Source organism: Enhydra lutris, unplaced genomic scaffold (assembly GCF_002288905.1).
Source record: "Enhydra lutris kenyoni isolate GAN:26980312 unplaced genomic scaffold, ASM228890v2 scaffoldscaffold87, whole genome shotgun sequence".
NCBI classification, from domain to species: Eukaryota; Metazoa; Chordata; class Mammalia; order Carnivora; family Mustelidae; genus Enhydra; species Enhydra lutris.
Window position 1 is genome coordinate 382,372 of NW_019154171.1, and position 12,936 is coordinate 395,307.

The 12,936-nt window shown below is 41.8% G+C and overlaps 1 protein-coding gene across 1 annotated transcript in view; it reads right to left on the bottom strand.

Annotated features, from left to right (window-relative positions):
- LOC111161914 (non imprinted in Prader-Willi/Angelman syndrome 1) overlaps positions 1-11,887 on the bottom strand; it is a 79,268-nt gene extending 67,381 nt beyond the window's left edge. The window contains exon 1 of the mRNA XM_022525988.1: positions 11,725-11,887. Coding sequence (XP_022381696.1) covers positions 11,725-11,887 — 163 coding nt within the window. The remainder of the gene's footprint in view (positions 1-11,724) is intronic.
- Positions 11,888-12,936: the final 1,049 nt, after the last annotated feature.

The window sequence follows — 12,936 nt, forward strand, 5'->3', positions numbered from 1 at the left end:
ATGTGCTATGGTGAGTGCTGTGAAGTGTGTAAACCTGGCTATTCACAGACCTGTACCCCTGGGGATAAAAATATATTATATGTTTATAAAAAATAAAATTTAAAAAAAAATAGTGACACTTAAAAAAAAAAAAAAAAAGAAAGAAAATATTATGAAGGGGTACCTGCGTGGCTCAGTGGGTTAAGCTTCTGCCTTCACCAGAGGTCATGATCTCAACAGTCCTGGGTCCAAGCTCTCTGCTCAGCAGGGAGCCTGCTTCCCCACCACCACCACCTGACTCTCTGCCTACTTGTGATCTCTGTCTGTCAAATAAATAAGTAAAATCTTTAAAAAAAAAAAAAAGAAAGAAAATATTATGAAAAACTATATGTGAACAGATTAGACTACCTAGAAAAAAATGATAAATTCCTAGGAACATATAAACTACCAAAACTGCAACAAGAAGAAACAGAAAATTTGAACCGACTGATAACCAAGAAAGAAAGTGAACCACTAATCAACAATCTCCCAACAAACAAAAGCACAGGGCCAGATGTCTTCACAGACAAATTCTACCAAGAATTTAAAAAGGAGTTAATACCAATTCTTCTCAAATTGTTCCAAAAAAAGAAAAGGAAAGAAAACTTTCAAATTCATTATATGAGGCCAGCATTACCTTGAGACCAAAACAGGATAAAAATAACACTGAAAAAGAGAAGTACAGGGGCGCCTGGGTGTCTCAGTGGGTTAAAGCCTCTGCCTTCGGCTCAGGTCATGATCTCAGAGTTCTGGGATTGAGCCCCGCATTAGGGCTCTCTGTTCAGCGGGGAGCCCGCTTCCCCCTCTCTCTCTGCCTGCCTCTCTGCCTACTTGTGGTCCCTCTCTGTCAAATGAACAAATAAAATCTTAAAAAAAAAAAAAAAAAGGTAAGTACAGGCTAATATTCCTGATGAGCATGGATGCAAAAATCCTCAACAAACGCTAGCAAACCCAATCCAACAATACATTAAAAAAATTACTCAACACAATCGGTGAGATTTATTCCTGTGTTGTAAGGGTGGTTCAATATTCTGAAATCAAAGTGATACACCACATTAATAAAAGAAAGGATATGATCCTTTCAATAGATGCAGAAAAAGCATTTGACAAAGTACAACACATCCATCCATAATAAATACCCACAACAAAGTAGGGATACAGGGAACATACCTCAATATAATAAAGGCCATCTATGGATCAAGAGATGAATGGATAAAGAGAATGTGGTATGTATATATGTAATGGATTACTATTTAGCCATTAAAAGGAATTAAATCTTGCCGTTTGCAAGGACATGAATAGAGCTAGAAATTATAAGTAAAATAAGTCAGTCAGAAAAAGACAAATACCACATGATTTCATTCATATGTGGAACCTAAGAAACAAAACAAACAAGCAAAGTGGGGGGGGGAGCACAGAAGCAGGTGAGACAAACCAAGAAAAAGGACTCTTAATTACAGAGATCAAACTGATGGTTACTAGAGGGCAATAGGTTAAATAGGGGTTGGGGATTAAGTACTCACTCCACTTGTGAAGAGTACTAGGTGATTTTTGGAATTGCTGAATCACTATATTGTATATCCAAAAGTAATATAACACTGTATGTTAACTAACTGGAATTTTAAAAAAAAATTTTTTTTAAAGTTACACTTTATCAACACTTAAATTTTCTGTTCTTCCAAATGCACCATTAAGAAAATGAAAGGCAAGCCACAGAGAAAGATTTTCAATTCCTCAATCTGACAAAGGACTTGTATCCAGAATATATATATACACACACACATATATATATGTGTGTGTGTGTGTGTGTGTATACACAAGCAATAAATAATAAAAAGATACAATCCAATAAAACATAGGCAAAACTCCTTAAAAGCACCTCACTAAAGAGCATATACAAATGGCCAATAAACTCATTAAAAGATACTCAATATTGGGGCACCTGGATGGTGCAGTTGGTTAAGCAACCCACTCTTATTTTTGGTTCAAGTCGTGATCTCAGGGCTGTGGGATCAAGCCCCATGTCGGGGTCCACGCTCAGCGTGGAATCTGCTTGAGATTCTCTCTCCCTCTGCCCCTCTAGCTTGTGTGCACACACACGTTCAATCTCTCTCTCTCTCTAATAAATCTTTAAAAAAAAGATACTCAATATCATATGGTATCAAGGAAATGCAAATGAAAGTCACGAGATTCCACTATACACTCACCAGAAAGGCTCAAATTAAACAGGTGATGACACAAAATGTTGAAAAGAATGTGGAACACCTGAAACCCTCATACACTGCTAATGAGAACATAAAATGGTACAATTATACTGGGGAAAATGCTTAGTAGTTTCTTAAAATTTAATTAAATACCTACTCCATGATCCAACACTATTACTCCAAGGCACTTACTGGAAAGAAATGAAAACATTTTGTTTTAAAAAGAATTATATAAGAATTGTCATTGCAGCTTTATTCAAATAGTAAATATTTGGAAACAACCAAAATGTTCGTCACAGAAAAATGAATAAACAAATTATGGTATATTCAAACAATGGTACACTATTAAGCAATATAAGAAATGTACTATTGATAAACACATCATGATGAATCTTCAAACCATGCTGAACCAAAAAAAAAAAAGTAGACATAAGAAAATACATACTGCATGAATCCACTTATACAAAGTTCAAGAATAAGCAAAACTAATTCACTCTATGCAGGTAGGTATCAGAAGAGTGGGGAGGATAGAATGAAAAAGGACATGAGGGAACTTTCTAGGGTTATGGCAATAATCATTACTGAGGTGTTGGTTACACAAGTATATTTATTTGTCAACACTCATCAAACTGTACCCTTATGATCTGTGCAGTTTACTCTATGTAATTATACTCCAATATTTTAAAAAATAGTTTATAAACAATACTTAAACTTCTAGGTTGTCCCACACGATGTTGACTATAATGCATTAACTTCTGTGATAAAGTTTCTCTGTTTCTTCAGAAAATGACATTCTGTGTTTCCAAAGGAGAATTAATGTGGTATATATCAACACATTCTCCTTTCTCATCCTACTCCCTCCAGGAAGCTCAGTGCAATAGTTGTATTCTATTTCCTTGCTCTGCCCATCTATTAAGTATTTACTAGAACCATCAGGTACACAGTCCTTAGTGAATACCAGACTTAAAAGGATTCCCAAGGCATGGTTTCTACCCTTAAAGAGCATGCACTTTCTCCTTGCCATAACTGCAGATCTTTCTCTCCCAGTTTTTTCCGCACACAGATGGAGGCTGCCCCCGACACACCTTGAGGGCAGAGAAGCCAAGCTAGTTGATTCCTGCATTCATGAAGGTAGATATCAGATATTTATGCCTGTACTAGTGTGCTCTACTGATGTGAACAGAACAATCTAGGATAATGAGCTCTCAGTCATGACTACTAGAATGGAACTATAACAGAGATAAGCCAAAATTGTGGAAAATGAAATTTGGGCATACATGTTTCTACTTCTACTACATTTAAACATGAGCATTCCTCTCAAGCACTGCTGGTGGGAATGGAATAGATATTATGTATTTTTTTCCTGGAAATTAATTTAGCTTATAAGAACATCACTTTCGGGGCGCCTGGGTGGCTCAGTGGGTTAAGCCGCTGCCTTCGGCTCAGGTCATGATCTCAGGGTCCCGGGATCGAGTCCCGCATCGGGTTCTCTGCTCGGCAGAGATCCTGCTTCCCTCTCTCTCTCTCTCCGCCTGCCTCTCCATCTACTTGTGATCTCTCTCTGTCAAATAAATAAATAAAAAATCTTTAAAAAAAAAAAAAAAAAAAGAACATCACTTTTTTTTTTTTTAAGATTTTATTTATTTATTTGTCAGAGAGAAATCACAAGTAGGCAGAGAGTCAGGCAGAGAGAGAGGAGGAAGCAGGCTCCCTGCTGAGCAGAAAGCCCGATGCGGGGCTTGAACCCAGGACCTGGGATCATGACCTGAGCCGAAGGCAGCGGCTTAACCCACTGAGCCACCCAGGCGCCCCAAGAACATCACTTTCAAAATTCTATTGCAAAGGAGCTACCCAAAGGAACTAACCCACAAAGATTTAGATGTAAGGATATTCAATATAACATATTACACAAACAAAGAAGCTAGAAACACCCATGTCCTACAAAAGGAGAATGGTAACATTTATGCAGCCACTGAATATTTTTTCAAAGAATATTTAACAACATGGGATGAGTTCATGACAGATGGAGCATAACCACAGGATATAAACTGACACACAGAGCACAGACTCGTGTATGTTCTGTCTCATTTTTAAAAGTACATGTGATGGTGTCTGTTGGTGGGTATTAAGGAGGTCATGTATTGCATGGAGCACTGGGTGTGGTGCATAAACAATGAATCTTGGAACACTGAAAAAATAAAATTAAATTTTAAAAAAAGACTACAAAAAAGTACATTAGATGGGCATTAAGGAGGACACATGATATGATGAGCACTGGGTGTTATACACAACTGATGAATTACTGAAGGCTACATTTGAAACTAATTATGTACTAAGTGTTGTCTAATTGAATTTAAATTTTTAGAAAAGTACATGAAGAGATGTACTACCTAAGAGCAATATATGGGCCAAAACTGGATCTTGATTCTAAAGATAAAGTGAGGGAAAACTTGAGATAATCACAGAATATTAAACACTGACCACGACAGTATTAAACAAAGATTGTTAAATTTTAGGTGCAATAAATATATTGTGTTTTTATTTAAGAAAGAGATACTTATTGAAATATCTAGATGAAATAGTATTCCACCTGAAATTTGGGTAAAAAATTCTACTGGGGTGGGGGTGAGGGGATGGCCCTTGAGGTATAGATCAAATAAGACTGGCCAAACTGATGACTGTTGAAGCTGAGTGTTAGGTACCTTTGGGGTCTACTACACTATTTTTTCTATATATGTGTTTGATATTTTCCAAAATAAAAAGTGGGGTTTTTTGAGATTTTAAGGGTACATATATTTTTGGAATATCTGATGGGTGGTGTTTTTTACTCTATACCCTAGATCAGTGTTAGATATATTTTGTATGTTGAATTTTTTCATTAAAATTCTATTTTGAAAGATAATTATTGAAAGTGACTAAGAAGAGGGGCACCGTGGTTGGCTCAGGTAGTTGAGTGTCTGCCATGGGCTCAGGTAATGATCCCAGGGTCCTGGGATAGAGCCCCACATTGGGATTCTTGCTTGGAGGGGAGCCTGCTTCTCTCTCCCTGCGGCTGCCTCTGCTTGTGCTCTCTCTCTCTCTACCAAATGAATGAATAAAATCTTTAAAGAAAAAAAAAAAGAAAGTGACAAGGAAGAAGTACACCCTAAATATAACAGTAGTTATCTCAAGTTGAGGAGGTGATACTTTTTACATTCCTATTCATAGTTTTATGTACTTCCCAGATTTTAAATAACCAAAAACTCTACAGTCGGGAATAAGATGCTTTTTTAAAAGAACATGACTATGCCCAGGTTCTGGGAATTCATGATACACTCTGCTGAATAATTACATCACCCTAAAGAACTCTGATTGTGCATGAACAAGCAAGGCAAACCCTCTGCCTGCCTGCTGTCTCCTGGGTCAAGGGCACTGCCTCTCAGGCTATTCCAGGCAATGTCTAAATGGGATCAATTCACATTAACAAGTTCCTGGCACATAAGTATTAGGTAGCGTGGGTCTAGGGCGTGTGAGATTGTGCATATTACTTTTTGAAAAGTGGTATTTAAGTTTGTATTCAAATTCCAATTATACAATGTTGTATGAGTCTCAGGTGTACAATAGAACACCTCCATACATCAACTGGTGCTCATCACAAGTGGACTGCTTAATCTCCATTAGCTATTTAATGTGAAGAGTGGTCTTTTCTAGTGCCTCAGGGTCAAAAAAAATTTTCTTAAGGACTGTTTACTCACTAAGGACCTAATTAAAAGATTGAAAATATAAGTAACATATTTTATACTATATTTATAAATATTTTTGAGGAAAAAATATACTCTGTCCAATAAGACCAAGGGTATTTTGCTTATATCATATGAAAATAAAAATAAATTATTTTTCTAAGATTTTATTTATTTATTTAAAGAGAGCGAGAGAAAGGGAGAGAGAACACGAGCAAAGGGAGGGGCAGAGGGAGAGAGAGAATCCCAAACAGACTCTGTGCTGAGCATCCACTCCAGACTTGATCCCACAACCATGAGAGCATGACCCATGCCAAAATCAAGAGTTGGACACTTAACCAACTGAGCTACCCAGGTGCCCCAAGAATAAATTATTTGCCCTCGTGTCTTTGGGTATTATTCACACTTATAATAACTCAGTATTGTATTACTAAATAAACTGTGAAGACCCTTAAGCCTTATCCTCTGCAGGTGAAATTTGTCTATCTTCCCCCTTACCTTCCCTATAGTGACTGGGGTAAAATAGATGATCTTCATAATCAGCATGAGCTGGGTTCAAATCCCTACACCAGCAGTCCCTACATCAGGTGCAAGTCTCAACTTCGTCTTCTGTATCACACCTCATTCTCTCATATATTCCCCTCCCACACTGAACCTGGCTAGGCCTTGAGTAAGCTAATAAAATGTGGCAAGACTTCTCAGATCAGGCCACAAATATCTACACAGCTTCCACTATGGTCCTGGAAGTTTGGTCTAGGGGGAACTACCCACTGTGTAAGGGGTCTAACATCTCTGAGATCACCATAGTGTAAGGAAGCCCAAGGTGGCAACATGTGAAGAGAATACATGGAGAGATGGAGGACAGGAGAAAGGAGGAAGGGACAGAAAGAGAGAGGGGGGCTCAACAAGTTGATGGATACATGAGTCTGGGACACCATGGGTCTTCTATAAGTCTTCTTTATCTTCTCTTCTTATGGAAACAGTACCAGTTAAACCAGGGACAGGCTGCAGAGCTGCTCTCCTGCTACCTCTCACCATATTCCTTATCAATGCTCTTTCCTCAGGACTAGACAGAGATCAGATAGGTGTAGATGTTCAGATCTAGCGGTAACTCTGGCCTCCTTTACTTAGTAGGGGCCACAGATAAATGAGGTTAGCTTTACGTAGACTGAAGAACATGCTGCAATTTTGTCAGGAAATATAAGGTTCAGTTTTACCCTCCTCACTCCACAGTTACTCATGGCCAGTCAGATAGCATTACTGAGTGTCCACCACATGCATCCCAAGTGGACAGGAGCTGTGCCCTGCCTTGACAAGCCAAGATCCAGGGGAACACAGACAAATAAACAGGCCATCAACCCATGGGTTTCAGGGGCAGATGGGTGATGAGGACTAGTGCTAAGGAAGCACAGGGAAGAGACAACTGACCTCATTTGTCAAGATCTGGAGGGTTCACAGAAGCAGTGGAAACTAACCACAGACCAAAGAGCTACATGAAGACAACATGTGCTTGTCTTGTCTTTGGGTGTAGAGTCACATGTGCCTATGTGTGTTTCTGGAGATGGCTGAAGAGGCAAGGAGAAAGCACACATATATACCATAGCCAGGGAAAATGCGCCCTTTAGAAATGATGTACAGAAGGCTCGGGGTAACAGGTGGAACACCTGAATTACCAGTTTCCACTATCACAAGACAACTCACTCAACTTCTGAGTGTCTTAACAGTGTTACTATACCTCTAGGCTGTACTCCTCAGCAAGGAGACTATGAAATCTGAAAAGGATTTTTTCATTATGGTAAAATATACGTAACATAAAATTTACCATTTTAAACATTTTTAAGTATGTGATTCTATGACATTAAGTACAATCACATTATTGTGCAACCATTACCACCACTGATCTCCAGAACTTTCTCATCTTCCCAAACAGAAACAATGTACCCATTAAACACTAACTCTCCATTCCCTGCTTCCTGCGGTCCCTGCAACCTCCGTCCTACTTTCTGTGTCTGTGAATTTGACTACCTACCTCATATGAGTGAAATCATAAAGTGTTTGCCCTTTTCTGACTGGCTTATTTCACACAGCATATTGTCCTCAAGGTTGATCTATGTTGTAGCATGTGTCAGAATTACCATGCTTTTTAAAGCTAAATAACATTCTCTTGAATGTATATACCACAATTTGTTTAGTCATTCATCTGTCAGTATCTAGATATTTGGGTTGTTTTTACCTTTTGCCTATGCTATATCCTTTTGTTCCCACTATAAACGTGGGTGTACAAATATTTCTTCAAGACCCTGCTTCCACTTCTTTTGGGTCTATACCCAGAAGTAGATTGCTGGATCATATAATAATTCTATATTTAATTTTTTGAGGACTCGCCATACTGTTTTTCATAGCAATTGCATCATTTTACATTCCCATGAACAGTGCAAAAGAGTTCCAATTTCTCCACATCCTCACCAGTATTTGTGATTTTATGTTTTATTTTTACAGTAACCATTCTAATGGGTATGAGATGGCATCTCTGGGTTTTGATGAAGATTTTATTTATTTATTTATTTGACAGAGAGAGAAATCACAAGTAGGCAGAGAGGCAGGCAGAGAGAGAGGGAAGCAGACTCCCTGCTGAGCAGAGAGCCTAATGCAGGCCTCGATCCCAGGACCCTGAGATCATAACCTGAGCAAAGGCACAGGCTTAACCCACTGAGCCACCCAAGCGCCCAATGAAAGGGATTTTAAAAAGATCAGCTGGTTCATTCTGGTCTAGGGCACTGTACATACAGTAACTTACTATGCAATTCTCCAAAGCCTGAAGCAAATTCAAACACATGACTTTCCCGAGATTGCTTCCACAAAGCCTGTTTGAGGGCAGGATACCACCCTCATGCCATCAGTCTCTTTGGGCATCCTCACCTATGTGCACAGAAATTCTAAAAGTTGTAACTGGCTTTCGACAAATGCTTTCACACCCAATGATTACCTTGTTTCCCTCACTTAAGTCCTGCTTTAAATGGGTTCTAACACTGTAAACAATCTGTGTGTCCTCTTCCCTCTTCCCATGCAGAGTCCTTCCCAGGAGTCAGGCAGTCCCCCATGAGCTTGTTTTGTGGATAGTGCTCCTGGACTACCTGCGTACTCCATTCACAAGGAAGGGCCTTTCAAAAGTGTGTGAAAGCCTGTAATAGAGGAAGCCTTGCCCTAAAACCCCCAGTAAAAGGGCTGAGACTAGACCTCTCCTGAAGTTAAAACTCCAAAGAAATCCTCTCTTGTGGCAATTCGTTTAAAGTTGAAACTTTCAGGGGGCACCTGGGTGGCTCAGTCTGCCTCTGGCTCAGGTCATGATTCCAGGGTCTGGGATGGAGCCCCACATCTGGCTCTCTGCTCAGTGTGGAGCCCGCTTCTCCCTTTCTCTCTCTCCCTGCTTCTCCTTCTCCCTCTGCCTGCCACTCCCCTGCTGTGTGCTCTCTCTCACTCTCTCTCTGTCAAATATAGAAATAAAATCTTTAAAGAAAATACAGGGGAAATTTTCAGTGAGACAGGTTTTTATAGTATAAGAAACTGACCAGTCTCCTTTAATGCAGGAACTTGACCTCCTAGTCCTTAGCTACCTCTTCATTCCTCCTATCTCCTCCATTTCAGACATTTCATAATGGTCAACTCTGCTGCTTGTTAGCAGAGGTAGGAAAAGATTTTGGGGAGAGTAGATTCTAAAACTGCATATCCTCAGTACCTACAGTACCTGGCACATAATAAGAGCTTCATGAATATTTACTGAACAAATCAACACTAAATTTATCAAAACAAATGTATATGTCTGCCTTCCATCACTATGAGCAACCCACCTAACTTGAATCTGTGGCAGTGGGGGGTAAGTGGCAAAGTATGAAATTAGCAAATATCACATTTTCACTTTTATTCATTTAAAGGCATAGTATGTAGTTATAAATAACAGTATCAATCATGGCTGGGTTTTTTTCTGGTTGATTTGTTTTTTATTTTCTTATTCACTAATTCCCTCAAACACATAAGCTGAGCTAAAATAACACTTAAGTTTTACTCGAAAAAAATTTTTTTTAATTAACTAAAGTCTGTATTAAGGTTTCCTTAGATTTTCCCTAATATTGTCATGTGTCCATGTGTCTGTGACAGTCTCTCAGACTTTACAACCTCAGCAAAGGACTGGTCAGACATTTTGCAGGCTGTTCCTCAACTCATGTTTGTCTGATGTTTTTCTCATGGTGAGACTGGGGTTGTAGGTTTTTGGAAGGACCACCATAGAGGTGGAATTCTCCTCTCACACATCTTACCAGTAGGCACATGTGTTGCTTAGTTTTGAGTCACTGCAAACATTTAACACACCCCTGAAGCCAATCAAATTGATACATGCTCCCTGTGAACGTACCACTGCCAGATGTGTCTTCACATCTGCATCCTAAGGAAGTCATACTTGCTTTTATTTAGATTTTATGTAAACTTCAGTGTTTTCACTTCAAAGTTTAATTCTTTAAAAGAATAGCCCTGATTTTACATTGTCCTTTGAGATTACAGGCCCCTTTATCTCTTTCCTGAAGGGACTCCTGGCTCACCATTCAGGACACTCTGAGAAAGTTTCACCTATGATCTGGAATCAGAACTATCAAATGCATGACCTGGTGGTCTCGTTTTCCCCCACAGAACTCTTAACACCATTCTTGTGAAAATACAGCTAACAACCACAAGTTTCTCTGTCCTTCTGGGAGCAGCATTTCTTTTCAGTTTCAAAGCATGCTACATTTTGCATTCAGTAAACTGTCTCAGGCCTCTCTTAAAACAGAGGGACACTGGCAAAGAACTGTGCTACATCTCTCTCACTTTCTACATTACTAAGGAGTGGGGTTTGGTGGTGTATCCACCAGAGGAATACTAACTTGGTCCATTTTTTTGCTTTAAAAAAAAAAAAATCTGCCCTGCGCTTTCTTCACAGTAAAAGATCACTTGTAATCAGATGGCTCAAGTCTAAACTAGAGTGGCTCCATCAAGGACTCCAGGAACAGAAGCTAAAACAAAGCACAGACCTCTTCTTTGACCCTGAGAGTGAGCGCCTCCTTGGCCCACCAGTCCCACCCTGGCCTGCCAGGTGCATAGTTCTTATTTCAGTACTGGCGAGGCCACTGCAGGGGGGGGTGCGGCGCAAATGAGCGGGTCTTGCTCTCACAAGTGCACACGAGGCCAGGGCCACAGCCAAGGCTAAAGGGTCGTCGCTCCTTCTGGGCAAGCACTGCCCTTCGACCATTTCGGGAGTACGATAAACGGGAAGGCTTCCCTAGTAGAGAGTGGATGCGGGTAACAGGGACACCTGGCTCCAACCGGAGGGCAGGTTGGTAGGCTGCGCGGCTGCAGAAGGAGTGGGAGGGTCTGGGAAGGAAGAAAGAAGTCAGCTAGAGAAACCCTATCAGATTGAACAAGGCCTCTCCAGCCGCTAGGAAGGGAGAAAAAGCGTGGGGGACACACAACTACCAGGGCCCGGGCCGCTTCTCGACTGCGGGTGGGCAAAACACCGCAGCCACTGTTACGCTTCTGGGGCTGAGGGCCGCGAGCGTGCCTGCGTGCAGGTGGGCGAGGAGTCTCCCGCCCGCGCAGCGCGCCCCTTCGAGATGCTCCGCCTTCTCCCTAGGCCCGGCCCCAAGCGGCGACCCAAACGCCCCCCAACTTGCGGCCGCTCGCCTTCCCACCGCCCGGCCGCTCTTCCCTCCATCCCCACCCCCAACTCAGAGCACAGCCCGCGCGGCCCGCCCTACCTCGCCGCTTGGCGCGCACGATGCCCTTTTTCTGAAGCACGAACGTGGACCCATTCACCAGGCTCGACACGACGGCCACGCCCAGGCCAAGCGACACAGCGGCGGGGCTCGGGCTGCGCGCCCCCTCCCCGGCCGCCGCCGCTGCCGCCGCTGCAGTCCCCATTCCGCCCGCGCCCGCCCTCCGCGCCTGCGCCTGCGCGCCGCGTGCGCCCGGTCCGGAGGTGGGGGTGGGGGTGTGGACCCGGGGATCCGCGGGCACCGGACAAAGTGGACGTTGGGGTTGGGATCTGAGCATCTGCGGGGCAGCGACGGAGTGGGGGTTGGAGAGATTTCCGAGTTCCGCCGAGGCGGAAAAGAGGAGGAGGGAAACTTGGGCTCCGCGACAAGGTTGCGGTGAGGGGACCCGGGGCTCGGCTAGTGGGGGTGGAGCCCGGGTTCCGCGGACCCGGAGATGGAGGATGGATCCGGGGCTCTGGGAGGACAGTGGGAGTGGAGAGGAGAGGAGTTGACAGTGAGGAAGGAATTGAGAGAGGGGAGTGATAAAAGGGGCGGTGTTGAGGAAAGGGAAAGGCGGTAGGAGGGTGGGTGCAGGTAGCGTTCCCAGATTTGGCAAATGAAAACACAGGAAGCCCACTAAGTTTTATCTCAGATAAGCAATTTTTTAGTATGTGTCCCATGCAATACTTGGGACCACCCCGGACCGGCAAGACGCAGCTTTTGCTGGGATACCGAGTCCCACAAAGCCTCTCGGCGGAGGCCAATGAGGAAATCTCTAGTAGGGCCTGAGGTACCTGGACCACTCAGCTGTAGACGCTCAAATGGGACGACTGACCAGGGTGAAATCAAGCTGCCTCCATAATGGAGCAGTGAGCTTGTAACCGTACTAATTTCCCAATTTATTTTTAATAAAATATATCAAATTTCGGAAATGAGGAAATAGTTATTTAAAAATTTCACAGTCCCACAACTCTAGCCTAATTATTATTTAGGTGTTTTCCCTTAGGTACATAATTTTACATATTTCCAATTACAATATATAAAATATCCATTTTATTTAACATTATAGTCAGTTTCCATGTTGCTACATAATTATTATTTTAATGACAGTATAATTTCCCATAAAGTTAATTACCATAATTTGTCCAACTATTTAGCAATTGTTGGTTTGGCTACCAGTTTTTTCTCTACTATAAATGATGCTGTAATAAACAT